Source organism: Pan paniscus, chromosome X (genome assembly GCF_029289425.2).
Source record: "Pan paniscus chromosome X, NHGRI_mPanPan1-v2.0_pri, whole genome shotgun sequence".
In the NCBI taxonomy this organism is placed as follows: domain Eukaryota; kingdom Metazoa; phylum Chordata; class Mammalia; order Primates; family Hominidae; genus Pan; species Pan paniscus.
This window is the reverse complement of record NC_073272.2, coordinates 37,867,139-37,894,562: the sequence shown is the minus strand read 5'-3', so window position 1 is coordinate 37,894,562 and position 27,424 is coordinate 37,867,139. Positions and strand designations below refer to the sequence as shown.

The 27,424-nt window shown below is 33.9% G+C and overlaps 1 protein-coding gene across 1 annotated transcript in view; it reads right to left on the bottom strand.

Moving 5' to 3' along the window:
- Positions 1-27,424, bottom strand: part of CFAP47 (cilia and flagella associated protein 47) — a 467,323-nt gene that overhangs the window by 338,229 nt on the left and 101,670 nt on the right. Inside the window, exons 23-26 of the mRNA XM_003805971.5 lie at positions 18,340-18,434; positions 13,828-13,987; positions 10,521-10,716; positions 2,637-2,846 (exon numbers count right to left, since the gene is read on the bottom strand). Coding sequence (XP_003806019.4) covers positions 2,637-2,846; positions 10,521-10,716; positions 13,828-13,987; positions 18,340-18,434 — 661 coding nt within the window. The remainder of the gene's footprint in view (positions 1-2,636; positions 2,847-10,520; positions 10,717-13,827; positions 13,988-18,339; positions 18,435-27,424) is intronic.

The following is a 27,424-nucleotide window of genomic DNA, read 5'->3' as shown; positions in this document are numbered from 1 at the left end:
GTTCTTTGAATACACAGTCACATTTCACATTTGTTTGATTTTATGCTATAACCATAGAGACGATTCATGAGATTTTGCCTCATTAATTAATATATTGAGCAAAATAAATTAATAATGCCTCAGTACTTATTGAGTAGACTGTAATTCTATCATTACTATATGTGGAACACAGAAGTTTCACTAGTGTGTGTGTGTGTGTGTGTGTGTAAGAGAGAGAGAGAAATACATGCAGAAGAGTAGGAAAGAAAGAAAACATCTCTTATTCTTTGGAAAATCTATATATGACATATAGTAGTGTAACCCTCAAAAATGCATGCTTATTATAAAAATTTCTATATAATTATTTATAGTCTAAATGGTATTTAAAATAAGGTGACTAAGTGGAAAATCTTTGGAAACCAAAATATGGTTTACATTCTTGACTCCCCCATTTAATGTTTGAGTGAGCTTGGACAAGTTAGGTCACACTGTGAGCCTTAGATTCCTCTTCTATAAAACAGAGATGATAATCTAGAAACAAAAAAAAAAGACAAAAAACCCACTTCTCAGGACTATTGTGTGGATTCCATGAGATCTAGCCTATGAGTAGTACCTGACTTGTATTAATTAATAGCTGTAGACCTTATGCTTCCTGTATTTGTTCAACCTTGATATCCATAACATCACACTCTCCTGGTTCTCACCCTATTTCTCACTCATGGATAGCAAAGCAGAGCATGGACGACTTTCATAATCTGTTCCTGCTGCCTTTTCAGTTTCATCTCCCAGCTAAGTCTTGCCAGAATTCACCAAACCGTAACACCAAAAATGCCATTAAAATATGGGTTGCTTTAGCCTCCATACCTCATGCTTCATTTTACTGTTTATAATACTCCTTATTCACATCACCATTTCTCACACAGATATATATTTAGGTTGGTGCAAAAGTAATTGTGGTTTTTCTGACATTGAAAATAATGGCAAAAACTGCAACTGCTTTTGCACCAATTGAATAAAACTTCTATCCCCAGACTTTTTGGGGAATTTGGGTAAGACGCAAGTAGGGTGTACAATCTCTGAGCTGGGAGCACATTATTGTGGATGGGAAAGCAGACAGATTAGCAGAAAATATTTATTCCTGCTATTATTCACAGATTTCCAGCTGGTTGGGCCAATCCAAATGTGACAAAATCTAAAGAAAACAAAATTAAAAGCCAAGCATGTTAGCCCCCAAGAGGAGCCACATTATGAAAGAATCTTACAAAGTAAAAGAAAGCAAAAAAATCAAGAAATCAGTGTTATATTTTTAATTAGGCCCATGGGCTTCCATATGAACAAACCAGATGCAAATAAAGGCTTCAACACAGGGCAAAAAACCTACCACACTGACATCCATCAAGGATTTGCCCCCTTTCTTTACCTAAATCTTGGGCAGAGTACACACATGGTTTGCCTACAATAAATATATGCTAATAGATTACCAATAATAAATGAGTATAATTTATTTCATAGAAATTCTAAAATGAAAAGGAAGCTCTTGAGGAATTCCTTTCTGGAAGACCTCATTTATCTCAATGAGATCAGAAATGGGATGCCTAAAGAGAGAAAGGCAAGGACAGCATTGGAGAGTAGAGAAGAGTAAGAGGATCTGATCATATTCACTGTAGAAAACCAGATAAGGAGTTAACCAGTCACCAGTAAAAGGATTTGCCAGTATTAAGGCTCTGGGGAATGCTTATGGCCTTAGTGCCTTGTTTATCTGGGTGTATAGAAAAGTCTTTTGTTGCTCATCTATGATTTGCAAAGTTTCTAAATTAGTTCCAATAGCTCTAATTTATCACAAATCTGCTGATGATTGAAATGGGATGTTGTGAAATATGATGTATTAAGAAGAAGATATTTCTATGTATTAAGAAGAGAGATGTCCCTCTCCTAATGCCAAACACATGAATCAGTCTTTTAACTACAAATATACAAATGACGCCTCTAAATGTTAATAAATGAGCACATAGAGAACATACTCTGACACTAATTTTACTTTTCATTATAAGCCTTTTAAACAAACTTTATAGCTCTACACTTCAACCTCTTGCCATTTAGTTAGTCAAGTTATTTCAGGATATGATGTAAAAATGGTATTTCTGGTCCTACAAGATAAGATATCCAGAAATATCATTTTACCAAGGGGTATTTGAAATCTCCTCACCCTGTTAAAGTAACATGCAACAAAGCTATATTGTAGGGAAATCATTATGTTGATATTTCTCACTTTCAGTTGACACTTATTTAGCATTTCCTTTGGGTTATTTCCTGTCCAATTGCTCAATAATTACTAACTCACTGTACTTTTCATGATGACAGATGGGATAGGTTCTGCTATTAGCTCCATTTCATAGATGAGGAAACTGAGTCTCAGAAGTAATGTTAACAAAGCCTGGATTTGACCCCAGGCAGTCTAGCTCCAGAGTATAAATTGGTAGCCACTATTATGCTGCTTTTTGTGAGAGCACACTTACATTTGGAATTTTAGAAATAATCTTTATGTCCAAGGTTATTATATTAGATCCCTCTCTTTTTAACATTTTACCATGGTGTAAAATATAAATATGTTATTCTTTAATGTCAGATACAAAATAATGTACATTTAGATATCTTACCAGTTTTTTCTGTCATCACAGAAAAGAAGATTGGTAAAAAATGACACAGGTTTAGATGACTTGAAACTGAGGTGGCAAGTGAGCTTATTATTAATTCCACTGTGAGAGCCTGGGATGACTCTGCCTTTTGGAAATTTCACAGAAAGAGGGCGAATCTCTTCACCATCAAGAAGCCTTACTGTGGGAATCTGGACACATAGAGTTGAATTTCTGTTTAAAATAAAAAAAATGTTTCATTAGCTCAAAATACCTGCCAGTCATTGGCTTTAAATGTATATTTCATTTTTTTGAATCCTCAAGAAAATTAAAATAAGAAATATTTGTAATCATGTGCCTAATTATTAAAGATATCTTTGTATCATCTCTTATTTTCTGATCACAATATAAGATGGATGATAACTAAGAACCACTTGAGATGATCAAATATTCCTTTTGTTCTATAAGGATTAAAAAGACATGTGACACCTGATTAAACACAATATTTCTTAATCACCATCATGATATAAATTACTGTTTTTAAATGTATTCTGATGAAAATTTACCAAAAGTTATCACTTTAATAGGTACAAACTTAATGCATATAGACTAAATAATAATAACAGATGCATATACATGTAGGTAGATATTTGAAAATTTGGATACTATTAAGCGCATATATACATATACTATGAATGTTTTTCAATCATTACCATTCAAAAATTCCACTTAATGTTGACATACTTAATTATACATTTATAATTTTTATAGCCATTCCAAACTGTTTATTTTTAATATAAAAATATGTATTAATAGTATTCACTTTAAAATTGAATTACTACTTATTATTTTTAGTGACCAATAAATATTTAATCATATTGTTTACTTATATATGTAAAAACTTACATATCTATGGCAGATAAGAGGTATCATCAAATGGAAATTATATATCCTTGCTATTTTAATCAGTGTGAGAATTATTTAGCTAATAAGAAAAAATAAAGATCTAAAATTGTATTAGTTAAACCTATATGCTACCTTGAATAAAAACATGGAAAGTAATTTATAAATCCAGTTTGAAAATAATTCAGTTATTACTTAGCTAATTAACTTATCTTTGCATAAGTGATTAATGCTGTTGATTTTATTACATATGTATAACTTGGACACTGCATTACATTATTTCTTCAGTACCTCTCATATTCATTTCATTATACCATATTTAGCAAGACTCAACTTTTGAGTTGAAGTAGCTTTTAAATTGATACCTTTATACATTAATTCCAAAGTTGAAAAATTAAGAGATTAATTCATATATTAGAAAATGATTATTGATTTAAAACTGCTTTCTAGCACAGTTTAATTGAAGCCACTACTATTTCCCGTTTAAACAACAAAGGTTAGTGTCTATTTATAAGATAAGGTCTTAAAGGAACTGCAAATCCCAAAGTTTTGATGATGTTGAACATTACCTAACAAAGTAAATGACATTTTGAGCGAGCCCCATGGAGTCTGTAAGTACTCAGTCCTGGCAGCATTCATCACCTGTTAACTGAAGAGCCCCCTCGGACCCTGAATAACCAGCAGCAATACCCAGGTACTACACTGAGGGCCTTGGGTGACCCTCTGAGACTTGCTGGCTTCAGGTGAGATTCAGCACATTACTAGCTGTGGTGGCTATGGGGCAAAACTTGTTCTGCTTGTGAAAAGCAGAAGAAAAAGCAAAGGAGACTTTGTCTTGCACCTGAGGTACCAGCACAGCCACAGCGGAGTAGAACACCAAGTTGATAAATTTCATTACCCCTTCATGACAAAAACCCTCAAAACACTGGGGACAGGAGAAACATACCTCAGCATGATAAAAGTGATGTATGACAGACCAACAGCTAATATCACATAGAATAGAGAAAAACTGAAAAACGTCTTCTAAGATTTAGAACACAACAAGGATGCTCACTTTCACTACTGTCATTCAACATAGTAATGGAATTTCTAGATAGAGCAATCAGACAAGAGAAAGATATAAAGGGCATCCAAGTTGGAAAGGAAGAAGTACAATATCCTTGTTTGTAGATTATATGAGCTTATATTTGAAAAAGACTCTGCAAGAAAACTATTAGAACTGATCAATTCAGTAAAGTTGCAGGGTACAAAATAAACATAAAAAATCAGTAGCATTTCTACATGCCAACAGATAACAATCTGAAAAAGAAATAAAAAATAATAGAATTGGTACTAAGGTAGTGGGGCATTGCTGTAAGATACCTGAGAATGTGGAAGTGACTTTGGAACTGGGTAACTGGCAGTTTGAAACAGTTTGGAGGGCTCAGAAGAAGACAGGAAGATGAGTGAAAATTTGGAACTTTCTAGAGTCTTGTTGAATGGTTTTGACCAAAATGATGATAGTGATGTGGACAATGAAGTCCAGGCTGAAATGGTCTCAGATAGAGATGAGGAACTTATTGGGAGCTGGAGTAAAAGTCACTCATGCTATGCTTTAGCAAAGAGACTGGTGGCATGTCGCCCTTGCCCTAGAGATCTGTGGAAATTTGAACTTGATGGAGATAATTTAGGGTATCTGGTCAAATAAATTTCTAAGCAGCAAAGCATTCAAGTTTTAACCAGGCTTATTCTGAAAGCATTCGGTTGTATGCATACACGAAGAGATGGTTTGAAATTGGAACTAATATTTCAAAGGGAATAAGAGCATAAAGGTTTCGAAAATTTGCAGCCTGACCATGTGGTAGAAAAGAAGATAGCATTTTTCTGAAGAGGAATTCAAGCCAGCTGCAGACATTTGCATAAATAATGAGGAGCCAAGACAATGGGGAAAATGTCTGCAGGGCATGTCATAGATCTTCATAACAGCCCCTCCCATCACAGGGCCAGAGGCCTAGGAGGGAAAAATGGCTTTTGGGCTGTGCCCAGAGCCCTGCTGCTCTGTGAAGCTTCAGGGCTTAGTACCCTGTGTCCCAGACACTCCAGCTCTAGCTGTGGCTAAAAGGGGCCAAGGTACAGCTCAGCTCATTGCTTCAGAAAATGCAAACCCCAGGCCTTGGTGGCTTCCACATCGTGTTGGGCCTGCAGGTGCACAGAAGACAAGAGTTGAGCTTTGGGAACCTCTGCCTAGATTTCAGAGGATGTATGGAAACACCTGGATGTCCAGGCCAAAGTCTGCTACAGGGGCAGAGTCCTCATGGAGAACCTCTGCTAGAGCAGTGCAGAAGGGAAATGTAGGGTTGTATGTGCCACACAGAGTCTCCACTGGGACACTGCCTAGTTGAGCTATAAGAGGGCCACCATCCTGCAGACCCCAGAAAGGTAGAACCACCAACAGCTTGTACCATGTGCCTAGAAAAGTTGCCTGCACTCAACATCAGCTTGTGAAGGCAGCCACAACAGCTGTACCCTCCAGAGCCATAGGGACAGAGCTGCCCAAGGGTGTGGGAGCCCACCCTTTGCATCAGCATGCCTTGGATGTGAGACATAGAGTCAAAGGAGATCATTTTGGAGCTTTAAGATTTGACTGCCATGCTAGGTTTCAGACTTGCATGGGGCCTGTGGCCCCCTTGTTTTGGCCAATTTCTCCTATTTGGAATATGGACATTTACCCTGTGCTTGTACCCTCATTGTATCTTGGAAGTGACTATCTTGTTTTAGATTTTTACAGGTTTATATGTGGAAGGGACTTACCTTGTCTCAGATGAGACTTTGGACTTGGACTTTTGAGTTAATGCTGGAATGAGTTAAGACTTTGGGAGACTGTTAGGAAGACATGATTGCTTTTGAAATGTTAAAAGGACATGAGACTTAAATGTTTTTAATACTTATTTGTTTTTAATACAACTATATATATTTGTATATATTAATACTTAAATGTTTTTAATACTTAGTTTCTACATTTGGCCTTTCATATTTAAGCTTTTAATACATTTGTAATTAATTTTTGTGAATTGTGTGAAGCAGAGATACAATACAATTTGGAATATTTCATACAGATATTCAATCATTCCATCATTTACTGAATAATAACTTTCTATCTCCAAAGAACTTCAATAACATCTTCATCATAAATCCAATAACTATTCATCTATGAAACTTTTTTAAGGCTATTTTATTCCTTGGTCATTTTATCTACCCCTGTACCACTATCATATTGGTGTAGTCTTGAGGTTCCCTATGGAAAGCACTTCCCATCTTATTCTTCTTCCTCTTGGGGAGCTTAGCTATTCTTGATCCTTGACCCTTCCATATAAAATTAAAATTTTACTTTTCAATCTCCATGAAAACTTTAGTTGAATTTTTATTGAAGTCACATGAAATATGTAAATTTATTTGTGGAAAACTTTTTTTTACAGCATCGAATATTCCAATCCATGAATATTGGTGTATTTATTTGAGTTTATTATTTATTTATTTGAATACAGGCATATTTAACTTGAGTTTTATAATTTTCTTTATACAGTTCCATACAGCTCATTCATATCTTTATCTATTATATTTATCTATTATCTATTATCTTTTAATCTATTATCTTTTAATTGTTGATGTTATTATAAGTAGTAATTTAAAGTTGTGTGCTCTATATATTATATGCTGAAATTATATTGAATTTTAAGTATTTAAGTTATATTTGCCTATTTTGATAAGTGATCTTCCCAGTTTTAAAAAATCTTCTTGTAGATTCTTTGAATTTTCTATATGAAAAAATAATCTAATATACAGATAATGACAGTTTTGAGTTTTATTTCCTAATCCTTACACATTTTGTTTTTCTTATCCCCCTGCCATGTGCTAGGTTCTCTATTAAAATGCTTTAGGGAAGCAGTGATAATAAGCATTGTTGACTTTTCTCTTGTTAAAAGGTAATTCATGTATATTCCAGTTTCAATAATGATATTTGCTCTAGGCTTATGATAGGAACCTTAAACAATTAAAGAATATCTATTTTATTACTGTTTGTTGAGAGTTTTTCCATGAATGATTTAAAAATTGTATCACATACCTTTATTCTCAATCTATGAAAATGATCATATCATTATTCTCTTTAATGACATTTTAGATTTTTTGATGATAGACAAGCCTTGAAATACTGGAATACAAACAAGTTGGTCATGATCTATCTTATATACACGTTGTTTGATTCTTTTTTTTTTTTTTTTTTGAGATGGAGTCTTGCTCTGTTGCCCAGGCTGGAGTGCAGTGGCGCAATTTCGGCTCACTGCAACCTCTGCCGCCCAGGTTCAAGAGATTCTCCGGCCTCAGCCTCCCAAGTAGCTGGCATTACAGGCGTGTGCCACCATGCCCGGCTAATTATTTTTAACATTTTTAGTAGAGATGGGGTTTCACCATGTTAGCCAAAATGGTCTCGATCTTGTGACCTCGTGATCCGCCCGCCTCGGCCTCCCAAAGTGCTGGTAGATTCTTTAAGGATAATTATATGTATGTTCTCATAACACAGTTTAGCCAATAATTCAGCTTTCCTATACTGTCATTTCCTGATTTCATAATAGAAATTTCTGAGATCATAAAACAAATTAGGCCGCATTATTATTATTCTATAGTTTGATATATCTGTTTCCTGAAAGTTCAGTAAAACTTGACTGTAAAATCATCAGAGGATGTTTTCTCGTGACGTTTCAAGTATTAACCCAAAGGCTTTCTACTTATTCCCAGTATATTTTTAGTAAATTATATACTTCTACAACTTTCATATTTAAGTTTTCACATGTATTAGAATAGACCTCTTTATAGTATTTTGATTATCTCATTTTTTTCTTTGGATTTATGGTTATGCTTCCTTATTTCTAATATTATTTAACTGTCCCTTCTCTGTTTTGTTCCTTGTCAACTTCACTGTATTAGTATCCATTGTATTCCTCTTTCAAAGAAGAAACTTGGTTCCACTGAGTTTCTGTTTTGTATATATTTTTATATTCCTTTAATTTCTACTGTGTATAATTTTATCTCACCTTCTACACTCCATAGGTTAGTCTAAGAGGCTATTATTTGTAATCTTACTTATAAAGTTGAATGTTTAAAATTTCCAATCATTTTTTTCTTTCCTAATATCAGTATTTAAGGTTATATATTTCCATGTATGGATAATTTTGCTGTACTTTATTAAGGTTTTTTCTTCAATCACTGAAATTTTGATGTTTATTTAATAAAACAGATAAAGTAAACAACGATGCCAGCCTAATTCTTTTTCTAAAGGAAGTAGTAGAAGTCCCAGTAGCTGTTTTAAGTTTAGTTTTCAGCTCTAATGTCCACATGGTGTTTATAGTACTTGATTGTATTATACACTCCTGATCCTCAGTGAATGTTTTCAAGATTTGAAATCTAGTATTTTAATTATTATTTATTTGTGAAATTCAGTATAATTTCTTCTTTCACTCTGTAGATTTTTTTAACATTTTCTAACTCATGGTGGATCTTGTTATCTTTTCTTTATTGACTTTTAGTTTATTATATTTATTTTTGGAGAACATAGTCTATATTATGTCAACCCTTTAAAAATTTTTGAGACTTGACTTATAACTATAGAATCATACATTGTCAATTTCTATAAATGTCTCATGATTGATTTAAAAATGTGGATTCTCTAATTGTAACGTGCAATTTATACATGTTAAATGAATGAAGCTTGTTACAAATATTGTTCAAATATCTTGTCTCTGGACTCATCAACACTTCTGAAACACGTTTTAATATCCTAGAGTTATGAAGGACTAGTCATATTTTCCCAATTTTAATTTGGAGGTGACACATTTTAAGACTATTTTAATTATACATAGAATTTTAGAATTCAGTTGGCTTTCAGGTGAATTTAATCTTTTATAATTATTTGATGACTTTTATATCTTAAAAACACACTTTACCTATAGAGGTTATTGCATTTGAAATTAATACTGCTACCCAGCTTTATTTTGGTTATGCTGTTATATCTCTTCCTATCATTTCACTTTGGTGCTTTTCAGCTGAGGGTGATTTTGCTCCCCAGGAGACAAGTAGCCATGTGTAGAGATACATATTTTCTGTCATATCATGGGGAGGAACACTATTGGATAGAGGCTATGGATGCTGCTAAACATTCTACAATAAACAACATAGCCTCCCACTATATATATTTATAGACTTTTCAAGTGTAATTAAGGTCTCTGATTAATTGACTTTGAATAAAGAAAGAGGGAAATTATCATGGATGGGTCTGACATAATCAGTTGAGATCACAAAAGAGGGTTTGAAAGTCAGAAGCAGAGAAGTCTGAGAGATGGTATACTTTTGGCCTTGAATTAGTTGTACACCATGTTGTGAGGATGTGACCACATGGCTAGGACTTGAGGGTGGACTGAGTGTGTCCCTAGGCAAAAAATGATGCTTTAGTTCTATAAGGACCATGAAATTAATTCTGTCAACAACTTGAGAGCTTGGAGGAAGACTGAGCCTCAAGTGAAAGTGCCACTCCAGCCAACACCTTGACTTCTGCTTATTGAGACACTCAGCAGAGGATGCAGCTAAGACAGCTGGACTACTAAGTCAGAGAAACTGCAAGATAATAAACAAATTCATGTCGTATGAGATATCAAATGCATGTTTTAAGGCACCACGTTTGTGATAATTTTTCACATAGCACTAGAAAACTAATATATTGAATTTTTAGGCTTGCTTATTACTTCATGAAGAGAGACACAGCAAAAGAAAATTTACAAGAAAATTCAATGACTAACTGTGAGATAATTAAGAAAGATTTTTTGTTTTTTTTGTTAAATTTTAATGTATGGTTAAATATTTTAATAGTTCTTTCCAACTATAGAAACAAGCCATTCTTATATAATTCTTATATAACACAGAAACAAACAAAAAAGCACATAAAGAAAATGTGGTAAATTCACATTGAGTATTTACCTGAAATAGTTTTGAGGTAAAATGTTGATATCCATCACAGTTGTTATATCCAAAGGAACAGGAGTGAAAAATATAAATGGAGGGTCAAACAATAACTCTGGTGATTTTACTTCCCCAGTAAGACATAATATTTTATAGCAAACTGGAATATAATTTAAAAGCATAGGAATATCTGCTGTGTATGTCCCAGGACGATCTAATGAAAAACATATTTTAAGGGTATTTTAAATTAGTTAAAACACACAAAAAATTTACATAGCTGAACTATTACTAAATTTCAAAATGTACGATGATGTTACAACTTAATGGGACAGAATAAATTACCCAGAAACAAGATTTAGCTTGCTGAAGAACTTAAGACACGTAATGAGGTGCTGTTGAAAGAAAACTATTTTAAAGTACAGCTTGACTAGAAATGGAGCAAGTCTCTTTAATGTAGATTTTCATAATTTGGAGAAAATAAATATACCCTGGGAAAGCAGTGCAATTGAACATTTAAAAAAGTATTTTCTGTGTTTTAATAGAAGCTTCCCAGGCCTTTAAAATATGCAGTATGAAGATGAGGATAGATCATTGCCATAAGGATCCCAGGGGACTACTGAGAAAAGGAGGTCCTGAGATGAAAGGAATGTGCTGTATCCCAAATTTTTAAGTTTAAGAAATACTACCAGGGTTGACTGGCCAATTTTACCTGGTAGGAAAGGACAGGAAATTCCCATGCCATAGCTTAATAAGAGAAAAGGTAGTTTGCGTTAGAGAGCAGGGCTCAACACGGGAAGCTGAAAGCTAGTTTCTGAGGACAGTTTCCATCACAGCGAGTGATCAATATCCTTTCACATCGAAATCTCCAAGCATAGTGTGTGATAGAGAGAAAAGAGTGACCCAGTGATTGTGATTTCAAGCTGATATCTTAGAACCCTCAAATGGGACACCAGTGCACCTTAGCAAAGATTGGGGCCATCAAGGGTATCTTCAGAGCAGAAAATGACAGTGCACTGGGTGATGCAAGACCATGTTCAAAAGTGGCACTTAGTGCTAGAAGCAAAAGCAATGGACTCATTGAAATCATCAGCCATACTAGTGCTCTCTGTACTGAAGGCCATTACTTAATCAAATAAGCCCTTTAACTGATCAAGTAAGTAGTCTAGGGTTCTTGGAAAAAGGGAGGCAGCTGGAGAGGAAAGGAGAGGAGGAATAGAAAAATAATGGGCTCCCTACTAATAATGACAAATGAGTACTGGAAAGACTATGTGAAAAATTTAAATAAATTACGTATACTTTGAGCTGATAAAATAAGCTATAAGAGAATGTATGTATTTAAAACATTACAAATCTATAGGGAAATAATGGTTTCATTTCATAAATTTGATATTGTTAAATTTGTTTTGGGGAGAAAAAATAATTTCAGAGTTAGGGAAGGTTTTAAGATTTATTGAATTCTGGATTTTGAAAGGCCTACTTTGAGATTATTTCAGAATTTCAGACCTCTTAAATGGTTCTAGGGTGATAGAGAAGGGGATTCTTTGTATAACTTCAGACTATTGGAGATTCAATCATACCCTTTTTAAGCTGAGAGTGTTTTCTCTCTCCTCTGAGAGGTAATTTATAAAGGCATTTTAAGCATGTTTAATTCTTAAGAGTTAGGTTGTGTTAGCCAGGCATGGTAGAGTGCGCCTCTAGTCCCAGCTACTCAGGAGCCTGAGGCAGAATAATCGTTTGAACCTGGGAAGTAAATGTTGCAGTGAGCTGAGATCGCACCACTGCACTCCAGCCTGGGTGACAGGGCGAGACTCCATCTCCAACAACAACAACAACAACAACAACAAAGAGTAAAGTTGGGAGCCTAATAAAAGAAACCACAGATATGACTGCTAGGGCCCAGTGCATATTGAAAGAAAAGTCAAATGGAAATTTTTTTTATTTCCTTCTAGATGGACCAGTCCAGTCCATTTTATCTGAGTATAAATGTTGACAGGCACATAAAGGAGAAGTTCTGAACAGAAAAATGGATGGTAGGTTCAGCTGGAATAGACTTTGTGCTATTTCTTTCAAACCAGAATATGGAAGAAATGGAGACGAAACTAGAGAAATACATAATAAAACTTAATTATTTTTACTAAACAAATTTCAGAATGCAAAGAATAGTTGGTATTTTCTATCATATTTTCAGAGATTTAAAGAGAGGTAATAAAAAGATTAAACATTTTTAAGCCTACTAATCATAATATGCTATGAGATGTTTCTCACACACAAAGCTAAAATGATTATACAATGCCATGCTAATAGATATAGTAGAACATCAACTTAATGCAACACAGTGCTAATAGAATATTATTGAGAGAGAGAGAGCACACTTCAATGAACTCTCTAATAAGCTTTAAAGCTATAATAGATTCTTACCCTGCCTGAACTTCTACTGATAACTGAGCCAGTTGTGGGTATTTTATCTAGATTACCACATGTGTAAAACTTAGTGTCCTCGGAATTTGGGTATTTTATAAGTCTAATAAAATGAAAAACAGATTACATTGCACTATAGTGGCTGAATGTGATAAGCAGAATTCTGAGAACGTTCCTCAAAAAATTAAAAATAGAACTACCATATGATCCAGTAATCTCAAAGGAAATGAAATCAGTATCTCAGATATCTGCACTCCTATGTTTATTGCAGCAATATTCACAATAGCCAGATTATAAAAGTGTCCATTGATGGATGAGTGGATAAATAAATTGTGATGTATGTACACAATAGACTATTATTCATCCATACAAAAGAAGAAAATCCTGCCCTTTCCAAAAAAAAAAATGATTGAACCTAGAGGACATTATTGTAAGTAAAATAAGTCAGACACTGAAAGACAATTACTGTATAATCTCACTCATATGGAATCTAAAAAGTCAAACTCATGGAAGCAGAGTGTAGGGCATTGTCTTCTAGGGGCTTGGGAGTGGGGGAAATGGGGAGATGTTGATCAAAGGGTACAAACTTTCAGTTATAAGATGAACAAGTTTCTGGGGATCTAATGTACAACATGGGTGATGATGGATATGTTAAGTAATTTCATTGTGGCAATCATTACACAATGTATACATACATCAAATCCTCACATTGTACACCTTGAATATATACCAACTTTGTCAATTAAATAATGTAACATTCAAAAATGAGATTAATAAAATTGCATTATTTATAATTATTCAAATTAAAAGAAATAACAATCTAAATTTCTGTATACATAATAAAACAATTTCATATATGAAGGATAAATTGAAAGTATAACTACAAATATAGGAGAAAATATCTTACTTGGACAGAAACTTATGGAAACATTATACTTTTCATTTGGTCGTAGAATCCCATTCAGTACACTGAACTTGAATGTGCCATCTTTGAAAAGTTTGCCAGTATTACTAAGATCCAAAGTCCATGTCACATCGTGTTTGGTAATATTATATAAAACAAGATTCTGCTCACACACACAAAAAGACAAAAAAAGTTTAAAACTATAGCATGCAATCTAAAGTTTAGTTGTATTACCATCTCAATTTGATGAGCCTATGTATAAATTCAAATGATTAATCATAGATAAAATGCTTTAAAATGATATTAGACAAACAAAGGGGTTTTTAGTCTGATGAAACTGTTCTCTATGGCATTGAAGTGGTAGACACATTATTCCATGCATTTTTCAAAACCCAAAGATCTTATGCAAACTTAAATGTATGTAAATCAAAAACAAGCAACCCAGCTGTAATACAGTGCATCACAGTCTGTAATCCACCTTGGAATGTTGATACACTGTCTTACAAATGTGTGAAATAACCTCATTGAATGTAGTTAGGGTAGGGAGAAATTGACGTCAGTAACTTTGAAAAACTGTGTTTTTGACTGAAAGCTACAAGGCTAAAGAGTAAGAATTGTGTATGAATAATATACTCTAGGTGATAAATGTGTCAGCAATTTTAATAGGCTACAGGTTAGAAATTCTGAAACTTCTTTATTTGAAGTTAGGATTAAAAAATAAGTAAATAAAGTGTAAAAACTGAGAGGCAGATTTCTCACTGTCAGAGAAATTAGTCAAAAATGAGTAAGAGAGAAAGATGGGAATGGACATTGTGGGGCTAGATTAGAGATATCAGTCTGAGCTGGTGTTAGATGGATGTATGGATAGATAGAGAGAGAGAGAGAGGGACACATATATAAATAATTATAGGTATATGTGTCTATGTGGATTAGTATATATACACATATTTCCTGACTCTATTTGTTGAAAGGGCCTAGAACCTGTGACAATGCAGTAGCAACTCTTATACACAGTACTTAGACCTTGGTTTCTAAATATCATTCTACAATAAAAAGTACTAGGGGATCTTGGAGAAATGTTGATTTTAGAGCTGGAGCAAGTAAAATAAAAGATGAGCCTGGAACATTTGGTAGTACCACTAAGAAAATACTTCAAAATCACAATGATGGGAGCCTGTCAAAGGACCAACGTAGAAGAGCTTATAATGGCCAAAGCAGAAACAATTTTAGCAACAAAATAAAAAATGTAATATTAAATTATAACTGAAAGTATAAAAATAAATATATGTGTGTTCATGCTAACATATTATGTAATAAAATAAATAAACAGGGAGAGGAAATAATCTTTTTTAAAGAAAATTTCCAAGTAATACATGTAATATATAAGTAGAGCTTAACCTCCTACCACTTGATTGTAGGCTAAAATTGATCACACACTTCCAAAGGATAGAGTATGGAAAGTCAAAAATAGTAACTTCACAGTGGAGAAACCTAGCAGACATCACCAGTAATTAGTTATTTTCATATCATGTATTCCTTTATATGATGTGATAAAAAAATTATTTCACCTCAGTAACATTCTTCTCCAAAACCCATGGAAAATAAAAACTCAGTCTAATCAGGTGAAAAACACCAATCTCAAATTAAAAGACATTTTCAAAAAATGCTGGACAAATACTCTTTAAAATCGTGAAGATAATAAAAAATAAGCAAGATTGCGAGCCTGTCACAGGTTGGATGAGACTAAATGCAATGTGCTATCCTGGTTGGACCCTGGGACAGTAAATGGACATTAGTGAAAAACCATTGATTTCTGAATAGAGTCTGTTGTTTAGTCAATAATGTTGTACTAATGTTAATTTCTCATTTTAAAAAAATGCCCTATGGTAGTGTAAGGTAATGTTAGGTAAAGTTGGGTGAAAGCTATCAGAAATTCTCTGCACTAGCTTTGAAACATTTTAGTAAATCTGAACATTATGGGCCTGACTTGCATGCAGACTCATCTTTCCAATGTAATCTGCTATTAAAATAAAACTATCAACCAGGTTTTTTCATTAACTTTACTCTTCAAATATTTGAAGACTATAGAATGAGCCATACAATTATCACCACAACAAAATACATACCTCATTTCTTTCTAAAGCATGATTGATTTAAAACATATAGGATAAACAACGAGCCAATTTTTTTCCCAAGCCTTGAAGTACTCAAGCATCTATTTAGCTCTAATGTTGGTACATCCTAACTATAAAAGGTTAATTTACACATTCTAAAGAAAACAAGATGTTTCAATACAGAAAATGAGCACAAAATCATACCAGCCATTTGAAGCTTAATTTTTGTCATTTTAAAATGAGGAAAAGTTATTATACTTCCAAAATACTATCTACCTTCTATATCTTATAATTCTGAGAAATGAACTGATACAGTTATCTATAAAGAAATATTGGTTAATTTGTTCAGTATGTTTAGTGTTATTTTTTCTTTATATTTTTGTCAAAATGATATATGTATGCAGCTTACACAAAAAGTTCAAAATGCTTGTTTAAAAGCAGTTGTCCCACCAAATTCCTCTTCATCAAAAGTTCTGCTTCCCAGAAGCAACCAATTTTAGCCAATTGTGATTTGAGTTTTTATCTAAATGTGACGCCAATATGGCTTATGTTAGTTTTCTGTTGCTGCCATAACAGATTACCACAAACATAGGGACTTAAGAAAACACAAATATATTGTTATATATCACAGTTCTGTAGATTAGAAGTCCAACGCAAATATCATTTGGCTAAGATCAACGTGTTAGCAGGAACTGTGTTCCTTTCTTAAAGCTCTAGGGAAGAGCCCATTTCATTGCCTTTTCTAGTTTCTAGAGGCCAGCTGCATTCCTCAGTTGGTGGCCTTCTTCCTCTAAGTTGAACACTGCATCACTCTGACCCTTCTGTCATCACATCTCCCTCTGAGCACAGTTAGAAAAGGTTCTCTGCTTTTAACCACCCATGTTATTAGATTGGGGCCACCTAGATAATTCAGGAAAATCCTCCCTTCTCCAAGTCCTTTACCATAATTACGTCAGCAAAGTATCTTTTGTGATATAAGGTCATGTATTCACAAATTTTGGAGATTAATACTTAAGCATCTTTGGGGCCATTATCTGCCTGCAGCATGAGTATTTTATGGTTTATCAGCTTCAGATATTGTCTTTTGACTGCCCACTAGGAAAAATGAAGACTCAGCTCCACTTCCTATTTTTTTCCTATTTTGGATATTCATATTTTTTAAAATTTTAAAATTCTTCCATTAGTCAACTTGGTAATTTTAAGCAAAATATATATATATCTTGTTTTTCTTTTTCTCTGTACTTTAGACAATATCCTTTAATTACCCACTATGTAAAATGAATTTTATTTCTTTATTCCAAAATCCTTAAACCTTCAGTCAAATTAACCTTCCATAAACATATTAAGTCTTCTCTGTACCATATATCTTATATATTATGACTGCAAATATCATTCATGGGAAGTTTAAGTAGAAGATTAGAGTCACGTTTTTTTTTTCTCCATGGGGCCAATGTCCCTCTTTCTCCTCAAAAGAGAGAATGCTATTGGTGTCTAGATCTTCTTTGCTTACATCGATTGAATAAAATTTCAATGATATAAAATAATCTCACATTTATGAAGGTATTGTTTTTATCTGAAATCCATTAAATTCAGTTAATTAAAGTTGCCTTTCTAGCCCCACACATAAGGTCTTTGTATCCTTGAAGTTCTATTCAAAGTAGTTTTCTTGACTTTTGATACTCTAAACAGTCACATTTTAATTTCAGTAGATCCTTTATTGATCTCTAACTATAATTTTATATAGCACTCTATTTTTTTATTAATGCAAGGCTAAATATTCTCTCCATATAATTTTTCTTCAATGCTATAAAGGTTCAAAATTGGTTACAGGTATAGCAATATATAAGACAAAAAGGGGCAGTGCAAATACAAATTTCTATAATGTGTGCTGAGCTTCTTTTTTATGCATGTCTCTCTGTTTTCCTTCCTAATTAGAAGAGAGGCAGAGATATCCTTTATGAAAAAATAGTAACTCAATAGAGAAGCTACTTTATTATTATTATTATTATTGTTCAGATTTATTATTGCCTCCTAGCATATTTTCTTTTATCTATGGAATATATTTCATATTAATTTAAATCATAGCTTCCATTTGTATAAGGAGAATGGAATAATTTAATTATATTAAACTTATTTTAATATTCTTATTAATTATATGCGTATATGTATTTATAAATAGCTGTATATGTATTTGTATATTTTGAAAATTACTCCTGAGAAATTTTATCTGTAAGTTTTCTTAAAAATGCCACTATTCTTGCTCCAAAGAGCATAAACAATTGGGGAGAAATTAATCATAGGGAATAGTTCATATCACTCATGCTTATGAATAATCAACTTAACAAACTAGAATTCATAATCATGAAAAGAATTGTAAACTGTATCACTTCTTTATACATACCTGAGTTTTTGTGACCTTGTTATTAGGATTCATCTCATGTAAAGGGATTTCAAATACAAACTTAGTACTAGATAAGTTCAATGGTGATTGCAATGCTGTGAGAGGAACATAAATATACTGATAAAATGTCAACAGATATAAGCCCATAGGTACTTTTTAGTATACTTTAAAACATTAAACAATAAGAAAATAAGATTTGTTTCTATATATTTTTATATTCCCAACCAGAAAATAAAATAACATTTAAAAACATTTCTAAAATATCTTGGTTTATTGAATTAACAAAGTTCCCTTCTGTGGAATTTTTTTAATGGTAATGAATTATAAGTAAAATAGGAAAATTATCCTTGAGATAATAAAAAAGATGATATTGAGCTAAAAAAAAAGTAAACAGAGCTAAAATGATCTCCACACTAGAGTTTGAACAACACAGAAGTGAACAGAAATGCAGAAGGAAAATTTATTGGAATACAGAGAAAATATTTAGCTGGCATAGTATGTAACATTTCCTAGATAAAACAAGAAAACTCTGGGAGTAAATGGCTATTCTATGGAAGATTAAGAAAAGGGGTATCTGTAAAAATACTCACTGCATTAGAGAAGATATTATAATCTACTGGAAAAAACCTATACTTCTTGAAACTTACCTCTAAGACATTTGTAATTCTTAATGAAAACTAAAGGGTATCACCAGCTTTTGAAAAAAAAAAGTAAATAAAATAAAACAATTTCTGATCCTAAAAATGTATGTATCTTACACGTGTTTTTATTATGCCACTGGAATTAATGGATGATTTGACAGGGGGCCAGGACATGTGGGATAGGAGAAAGTTATGGATAGTGCTCATCCTTGTGTTACTCCCAAAACCTGTCATGTGAAATCCTAAAAGAGACAATGTTACCACAGATATATAAAAAGTGGCACATGTAATATTGTATTTCCATTTACAAATTGGCATCTAGGAATAACCAGTGAAAATAATATGTTGACTATAACTTTAAAAACAAAGCATTGTTCTGGCATATTACTTCACCATTTAGAGAGCCTTATTTCATTAAAACAAATAAGTTATACTCTGCCTATCACAAATTTTTATAGAATCATTTTCTGAAGAAACCAAACCACCTAAGATTAAAGATCACAGACTAATTTCCCAGACATACTTCCTAAAATTAAAACATTCATTAGTATCCTGATTGCCAGACAGTGATATAATATTTAATGATAAAGCCAGCCTTTTGAGAGGTATTAATAAACATGAGCAAACAGGCAAGGGTCAATAGATATTAAAGAACTATTCAACATGAAAGAGAGACATAAAGGAAGAAATAATTCAGTAAAAATAGTGAAAATGTAGTCAACAGAAAAAAGTCAATGAAATCATATTATAATTAGAAATAAAAGGTATTATTTTCCAAAAATAACAGGCTATAAATAAAGAAATAATTAGTAAATACTAAGAACTCTTGCTAGTTTAAAACTGCCAAAATAAGATTTTAAGATTTAGAAAAGTCAAGTAAGAAAAATATTGGGAAATTCAATAAAAAGATGAGGAAAATGGCAATAAGAGAGACTGCCTAAGATAATAAATAAATATATATATGCATATATATACACATATATGACATAATCCATAAAGTATAAAATCCAACCAATAGTAATCTGAGAATATAGAAAACGATGATTGAAAATTTTCAGGAAATAATTTATGAACGCTTTGTAGAACTAAAGGACATGAGTTCCCCATTTGAAAGAACACAAAAATGGAACACAATAGTGAAGATCAAAACCTGTGGGTTATAGCAAAAGCAGTGCTAAGAGGGAAGTTTGCAGCATTAAGTGCCTAAATCAAAAAAGAAGAAAGATCACAAATAACCTAATTTTACACCTTAAGGAACTAGGAAAACAAGAACAAACCAAAGCCAAAATTAGCAGAAGAAAAGAAATAAAGATCAGAGCAGAGCTAAATGAAATAGAAACTAAAAAACAACAAAAAGGATTAACAAAAAGAAAAGCTGGTTCTCAGAAAGTGTTTAAAAAACGGATAAGCTATTATACCAGCCAGACTAACAAAGAAGGGAGAAGATTCAAATAGACACAATCAGATATGAAAACAGATACATTACAACTAATATGACAGACATGCAAAAGATCATCAGAGACTATTATGAGCAACTGTACACTCACAAACTAGAAAATCTAGAGGAAATAGACAAATTCCTGGAAACATACAATCTCTAAGATTGAACCAGGAAAAAATAAAACTCCTGAACAGACCAATAATGAGTAATGACATTGAATCAGTAATTTAAAAAAGAAATCTACCACCCAAAAGAGCCCAGGACCAGTGTATTCATAGCTGAATTCTACCAAACATACAAAGAATTATACCAATCATCCTAAAACTATTTCATGTAAGAACTGGAACAAGACAAGGATGCCAGCTTTCACACTCCTATTCCACATAGTACTGGAGTCCTTACCAAAGCAATGAAGCAAGAGAAATAAATAAATAAATAAATAAAAGGCACCCAAACTGAAAAAGAGGAAGTCAAACTATCCCTGCTCATTGATAAAATCTGACATCCTTTAAAGACTCTACTAAAAACCTCTGAGATTTGATAAATGAATTCTGTAAAGATTCAGCATACAAAATTAATATACAAAAATCAGTAGTGTTTCTATATACAAACAATAATCTAGCTGAGGATCAAATAATGACAGCAATCTCATTTACGATAGCTTAAAAATAAATAAAATACTAACCAAGGAAGTAAAAGATATCTATAAGGAGAGCTACAAAACACTGATGAAAGAAAACACAGATGACACAACAAATGGGAAAACATTTAATGCTTACGGATTAGAAGAATCAATTATCATCAAATGGCCATACTGCCCAAAGCAATCTAGAGACTCAACACAATTTCTATCAAAGTACCAATGTCATTTTTCACAGAATTAGAAAAAACAATCCTAAAATTAATATCAGAATAATGAAACTGGACCCATACCTCTCACCATATACAAAAATTAATTAAAAATGGATTAAAGACCTAAATATAAAACCGTAATCTATAATGATCCTACAAGAAAACATAGAAGAAGCTCTTCCAGACATTGACCCAGGCAAAGAATTCATAACCAAGTCCTCAAAACCAAAAACAACAAAAATAAAAATGGACAAATGGGACTTATTGTAACTACAAAGCCTCTGAACAGCAAAATAAACAAGAGAAAGAGTAAACAGACAACATACAAAATGGGAGAAAATATTAACTATGCATCTGACAAAGGACTAATATCCAGAATCTGTAAAGAACTTAACAAATCAAGAAGAACAAAACAAATAACCCCATTAAAAAGTGGGCAAAGGACATGAACAGAAACTTCTCAAAAAAAGACAAACATGCAGCCAACAAACATGAAAAACATTTCAACATCACTAATTATCAGCGAGGTGCAAATTAAAACCACAATGAGATACTATCTTACACTAGTCAGAAAGGCTACTATTAAAAACTAAAAAAACAACAGATGTTAGTGAGGCTATGGAAAAAAAGTGAACACTTATATACTGTTGATGGGAATATAAGTTAGTACAACATTTATGGAAATAGTGTGGAGATTTCCCAAAGAACTAAAAATTGCATACCATTTGATCTAGCTATCCCACTAATGGGCATAAACCCAAAAAGAAAGAAATCATGACATCAGAAAGACACCTGCACATGTTGGATAAAGAAAATGTGATACACACATATGCACACATGCATGCACACACACACACACATACACGCACACCATGGAATAGTACTCAGCCATAAAAAAGAATGAAATCATGTATTTTGCAGCAACATGGATGAAAGTGGAAGCCATTATCCTCAATGCAATCACTCAGAAACAGAGTCAAATACTGCATGTTCTTACTTTTAGGTGGGAGGTAAACGATGGAGACACATGGACATACCCCATGGAGTAATAGACATTGGAGATTACAAAAGGTGGGATGGTGTGAGATGGCGAGGGTTGAAAACTTACCTACTGGCTACAGTGCTCACTATTTGGATGATGGGTACCCTTAAAGCCTAGACTTCACCACCATGCAACATAGGCATGTAAGACATCTGCATTTGTATCCCCTAAATACATATTTATGTGTATATATATATATAATCATATATATATATATATATATATGATGACAGATTCACATGAAAGTCACCAGTATAAAATAATGGAACACCAGGAGAAAAGAGAAGTTTCTAAAAGCTTCAAAGAGGAAACACTGAGTAGCATATAATGGATATAGAAGAAAAATAACAGATTTCTAAATACAAGAGAAGATAGAAGACAATAACCATAGTTTTAAAATTTTGAAGAAAAATTATTTGAATACAAAATTATATATTCAATCGAATTATATCATTCAAATGTGGGAGGAAAAATGATACTTTCAGACATGAAAATTCTCAAAAAATTAACTCCCTTGGAGTTAATGATGGACTTGATCAGAGTTTTTTGTTAACATTGAAATGGTGTTCACAGTGGACTTATAAGAAGAAGGCCTTTGACATATCTGCCTAGAGAGCTTATCAAAAATACATAGAATTTATGAATTTATGGAGCATGGATGACAAGGAGTAGAAATTTATCATATAGGCATTTTGTATCTATGTAACTATTAAGAGTACAAAAATAAGGAGCATCAAACAAAAATGGCATTCTTTGGGAACAAGGTTTATAGAAATGTCATTCAAACTGATCTAATAAACAGCATGAGGACTAATGTTAATTATATTATATTGTGTACTGGAAATTTCCTAAGAGAGCAGATTTTAAGTAATTTTGCCACCAAAAAATGTAACTGTGTGGGATGATGGATATGACGGATATGTTAATTTGCTTGACTATAGAAATCATTTCACTATGTATATGTATATCAAAACATCATGTTGTACATCTTAAATATACACAATAAAAATTTAAAAACTCACCTGTTAATTCAAAATAAAAGGAATCCTAGGGCGGGAGAAAAGAACAATTTGGAAGATGTGTCTGACAGATCTCATCTTCTTGAAGAAGAAATGCTACATCTTAGCCTAATTTTTCTTGTATCATTTGAATCATTAGTGAACTTTGGTTTTGGTTAAGTTATATAATACAAGTCTGATTTTACATCTCAAATTTTTGTGGAAGGACAAAAATAACTGTAAATGCGTTACATATGTACTTTTTGGAAGTACAAAATGTCTAATAAAGTATTACATATTTACCAACCCTCTAGCTGACAAAGACATTCTAAATTTTCAAGCAATGTTAGACGTCATGAACAAGAGAGATTTTCCATAAATTTAACAAAGAGATCTATCGGAAAATGAATAATACTAAAGGCAAATAACAAATCTTGGAAGACATTCACATTAAATATAAAAATAATATAAACAGCTCACCCAAATCTACCAGACAAATACAAAAACTTAAAAAGCAAAGGTACTTTACTTAAAGGTGAAGTATATGAACAGACAAGTTACATAAAAATATACAATTAAAAGCAAAGGTAGGAAATTCTCATCCTCATGAGCAATCAAACTGAACATTGAAATAATATATTTTTAATCACAGAGAAAGATATACAAATTCTTTTTTTTTTATAGACACCGTCTTACTTTATCACCCAGGCTGGAGTGCAGTAGCAGGATCATAGCTCACTAGTAGGTTCAAGAGATATTCGTGCCCCAGCCTCCTGAGTAGCTGGGTCTACAGATATGCGTCACCACATTCAACTACTTTTTTTTTTTCATTTTTATTTAGAGACAGGGTCTCACTGTGCTACCCAGGTTGGTCTCGAATTTCTAGCTTCAAGGGACCCTCTAGCCTTAGCCTCCCAAAGTGCTAGGATTATAGGTGTGAGCAGAAATTACCAGTCAAGATAGCCAATTTCTTTAAGTCAACATTAATAAGATTTTACACCAAGGAGGGAGTAAAACGGTACAACCCTTTAGAAATGTTCTGTGACAATATTCATCTAGAACCTTTAACATGTATGCACTTTAGAAATAATAAAATCCATTTTGAGAATCTCTCCAAAAAATTCTAAATAAGAAAAAAAGTATTATACAAAAAATTTTCACTACCACAATATTTATATTAACAAGAAGGTAAAAGGAAGAAACAACCTAAATGCTTATGATGATGTTTAGGTCACCTAGAAGAGACACTTACGGGATGAATTTTTTTTGCACTAGCTCTCTGGGTTAATTTAAATAATTAATAAGGAACTACAATATCCAAGTAAAACATTCTATTAAGATTAAACAGAGAGAGAATGAGTGCAGCAAAATGTTGAAACAGAAGGTCCTCCCTGCAAGGTCACCATTTAACAAGTATCTACACAAAAAAAGCAACTTCATAAGAACCAAAAATCAAGTGACCACTAACAGCACCTGGTTTCAACTTCATAACACTGAAAGAGGCTGAAGAAGTAGGTAAAACAGTCATGAATCACTGACATCACCTGTTCCAAATACCCGGCAGTGGCAGTACGGTACTGCCCTGTTAGAGCAGAAAGTCAAACTGGATCAAACACAACTGACATCTACCCATGGATGGAGTGTTTAAACCAGCCCTAGCCAGAAGTGAATCACTGATCCCAGTAGTCGAAAACTGAGTTCCCACCAGTTTTCCTCGCCACCTCAAAATAAAGTGCTGTGGAACCCTAGATGAAATTGAAAGGCAGTCTAGCCCACATGGACAGCAATTCCTAGGTAAGTCCTAATGGCCGAGCTGGGCCCAGAGCCAGTGTTCTGGGGAGGCACGTGACCTAATAAGACACCAGCTGGGGGAGCTAAGTAAGTGCTGGCATCACACATCCTCTAACTCAAGGCTGCAGAGCACACAGCTCCAAAGAGATCCCTCTCTTTTACACTTGAGGAGAAGAGAGGCAAAAGCAGGAAGGACTTTGTCTTACATTTTGGATAAGAGCTCAGCTGCAGCAGGATAGGGCACCAGTCAGGGTCATAAGCTCCTTTTCCAGACCCTAGCTTTCACATGACATTTCTAGAAACACCATGGGCCAGAAGTACACCCTCTGCCTTGAAGGGGAGAACTCAGTCCTGGCAGTATTCATCACCTGTTAAGAGCCTGTGGGTCCTGAATAATCAGCAGTGACTCCCAAGTTCTACATCAAGGGCCTTGGGTGAGACTCTGAGACTTGATGGCTTCAAGTGAGACTCAGCACATTAAGAGCTGTGGTGGCTATAGGGTGAGAAAAGCAGAGGGAAAAGTAATGGGGACTTTGTCTTGCACCTTAGGTACCAGGTCAGCAACAGTGGGGGAGAGCACCAAGCGGGCTCTTGGGATTCCCAATTCCAGAACTTGGCTCTTGGGTGACAATTCTAGACATGCCCTGGGCCGGGGGGAGCCCACTACTCTGAAGGCTGAGTCCCAGGACAGGCAGCATTCACCACAAGCTGACTGAAGAGCCCTTGTGCCTTAAGGAAACATCAGCAGTAGTCTGGCAGCACTCCCTGTGGGCCTGTGGTGGCAGTGGCCACATGATGAGGCTCCTCTGCCTTTGGAATGGGGAAGAAAGAGTGGGAAGAACTGCATCTTGTGGTTTGTGTGCTAGCTCAGCTGCAGTATAATAGAACATCAGAGAAACATGTAAGGTTTTTGACTCTAGTTCCTGGCTCCAGGACACCTCTGGACCCACCCGAGGCCTGGGGGAATTTGCTGTCCTGAAGGAAAAGACACAAGACTGGTTGGTTTTGCCACCATCTGATTGTACAGCCCTAGGGCCTTGAGTGAACATAGGTGGTAGCCAGGGAGTGGCTATAGGAGGCATTGGGTGAAACTGAGTGCTGTGCTTCAGGTCTGACACAGCATAGTCCTAGTGGTGGTGGACACAGAAGTACTTGTATCACTCCACTCCAACTCCATGTGTCTCAGAACAGAGAGAGAGACTCTGTTCATTTGGGAGAAAGTAATGAAAAGATCAAGTCTCTGCCTGATAATTCAGAGAATTCTTCTGGATCTTGTCCAAAATCATCAAGGTGGTCCCTCTCTGATTCTGCAAGAATCACAGTGTTATTGGGCTTGGGGTGCCCCCTAAAGCAGACACAGCTTAGATCACAAAACCCAAGTCCTTTCAAATATCTGGAAAACCTACCCAAGAAGGACACGTACAAACAATCTCAGAATGTGAACACTACAATAACTACATAACTCTTGAATGCCCAGACACAGACAAACATCTACAAGTATCAGGACCACCCAGGAAAACATGGCCTCATCAAATGAACTACATAAGACACAAGGGACCAATCCTGGAGAATCAGAAACATGTGACTGTTCAGAAAGAGGATTCAAAATAGTTATTTTGAGGAAACTCAAAGACATTCAAGATAATAAAGAAAAGGAATTCACAATTCTATAGGTAAGATTAACAAAGAGACTGAAATAATTTTTAAAAATCAAGCAGAAATTCTGGAGCTGAAAAATGCAATTTGCATCAGAGTTCTAATGGGAGAACTGATCAAGCAGAATAAAGAACCAGTGAGCTCAAAGACAGTCTATTTAAAAATACACAGTCAGAGGAGATAAAATAAAAAATAAATAAAAAAAATTAAGCATGCTTACAGGATCTGGAAAATAGCCTCAGAAGGACAAATCTAAGAGTTACTGCCCTTAAAGAGGCAACAGACAGAGAGAGGGGTAGAAAGTTGCTTCAAAAGGATAATAACAAAGAACTTCCCAAATTTAGAGAAAGATATATAAATATCCAAGTTATAGAACACCAAGCAGATTTAAGCCAAAGAAGACTACCTCAAGGGATTTAATAATCAAAATTCCAAGATCAAGGATAAAGAAAGAATCCTAAAAGCAGACAAAAGAGAAGAAACAAATAAGATACATAGGAGCTCCAACATGTCTAGCAGCAGATCTTTCAGTGAAAACCTTACAGGCCAGGTTGGAGTGGTATGAAATATTTAAAGTACTGAAGAAAAAAAAACTTTTAGCCTAGAATAGTATGTCTGGCAAAATTATCCTTCGAACATGAAGGAGAAATGAAGACTTTCTCAG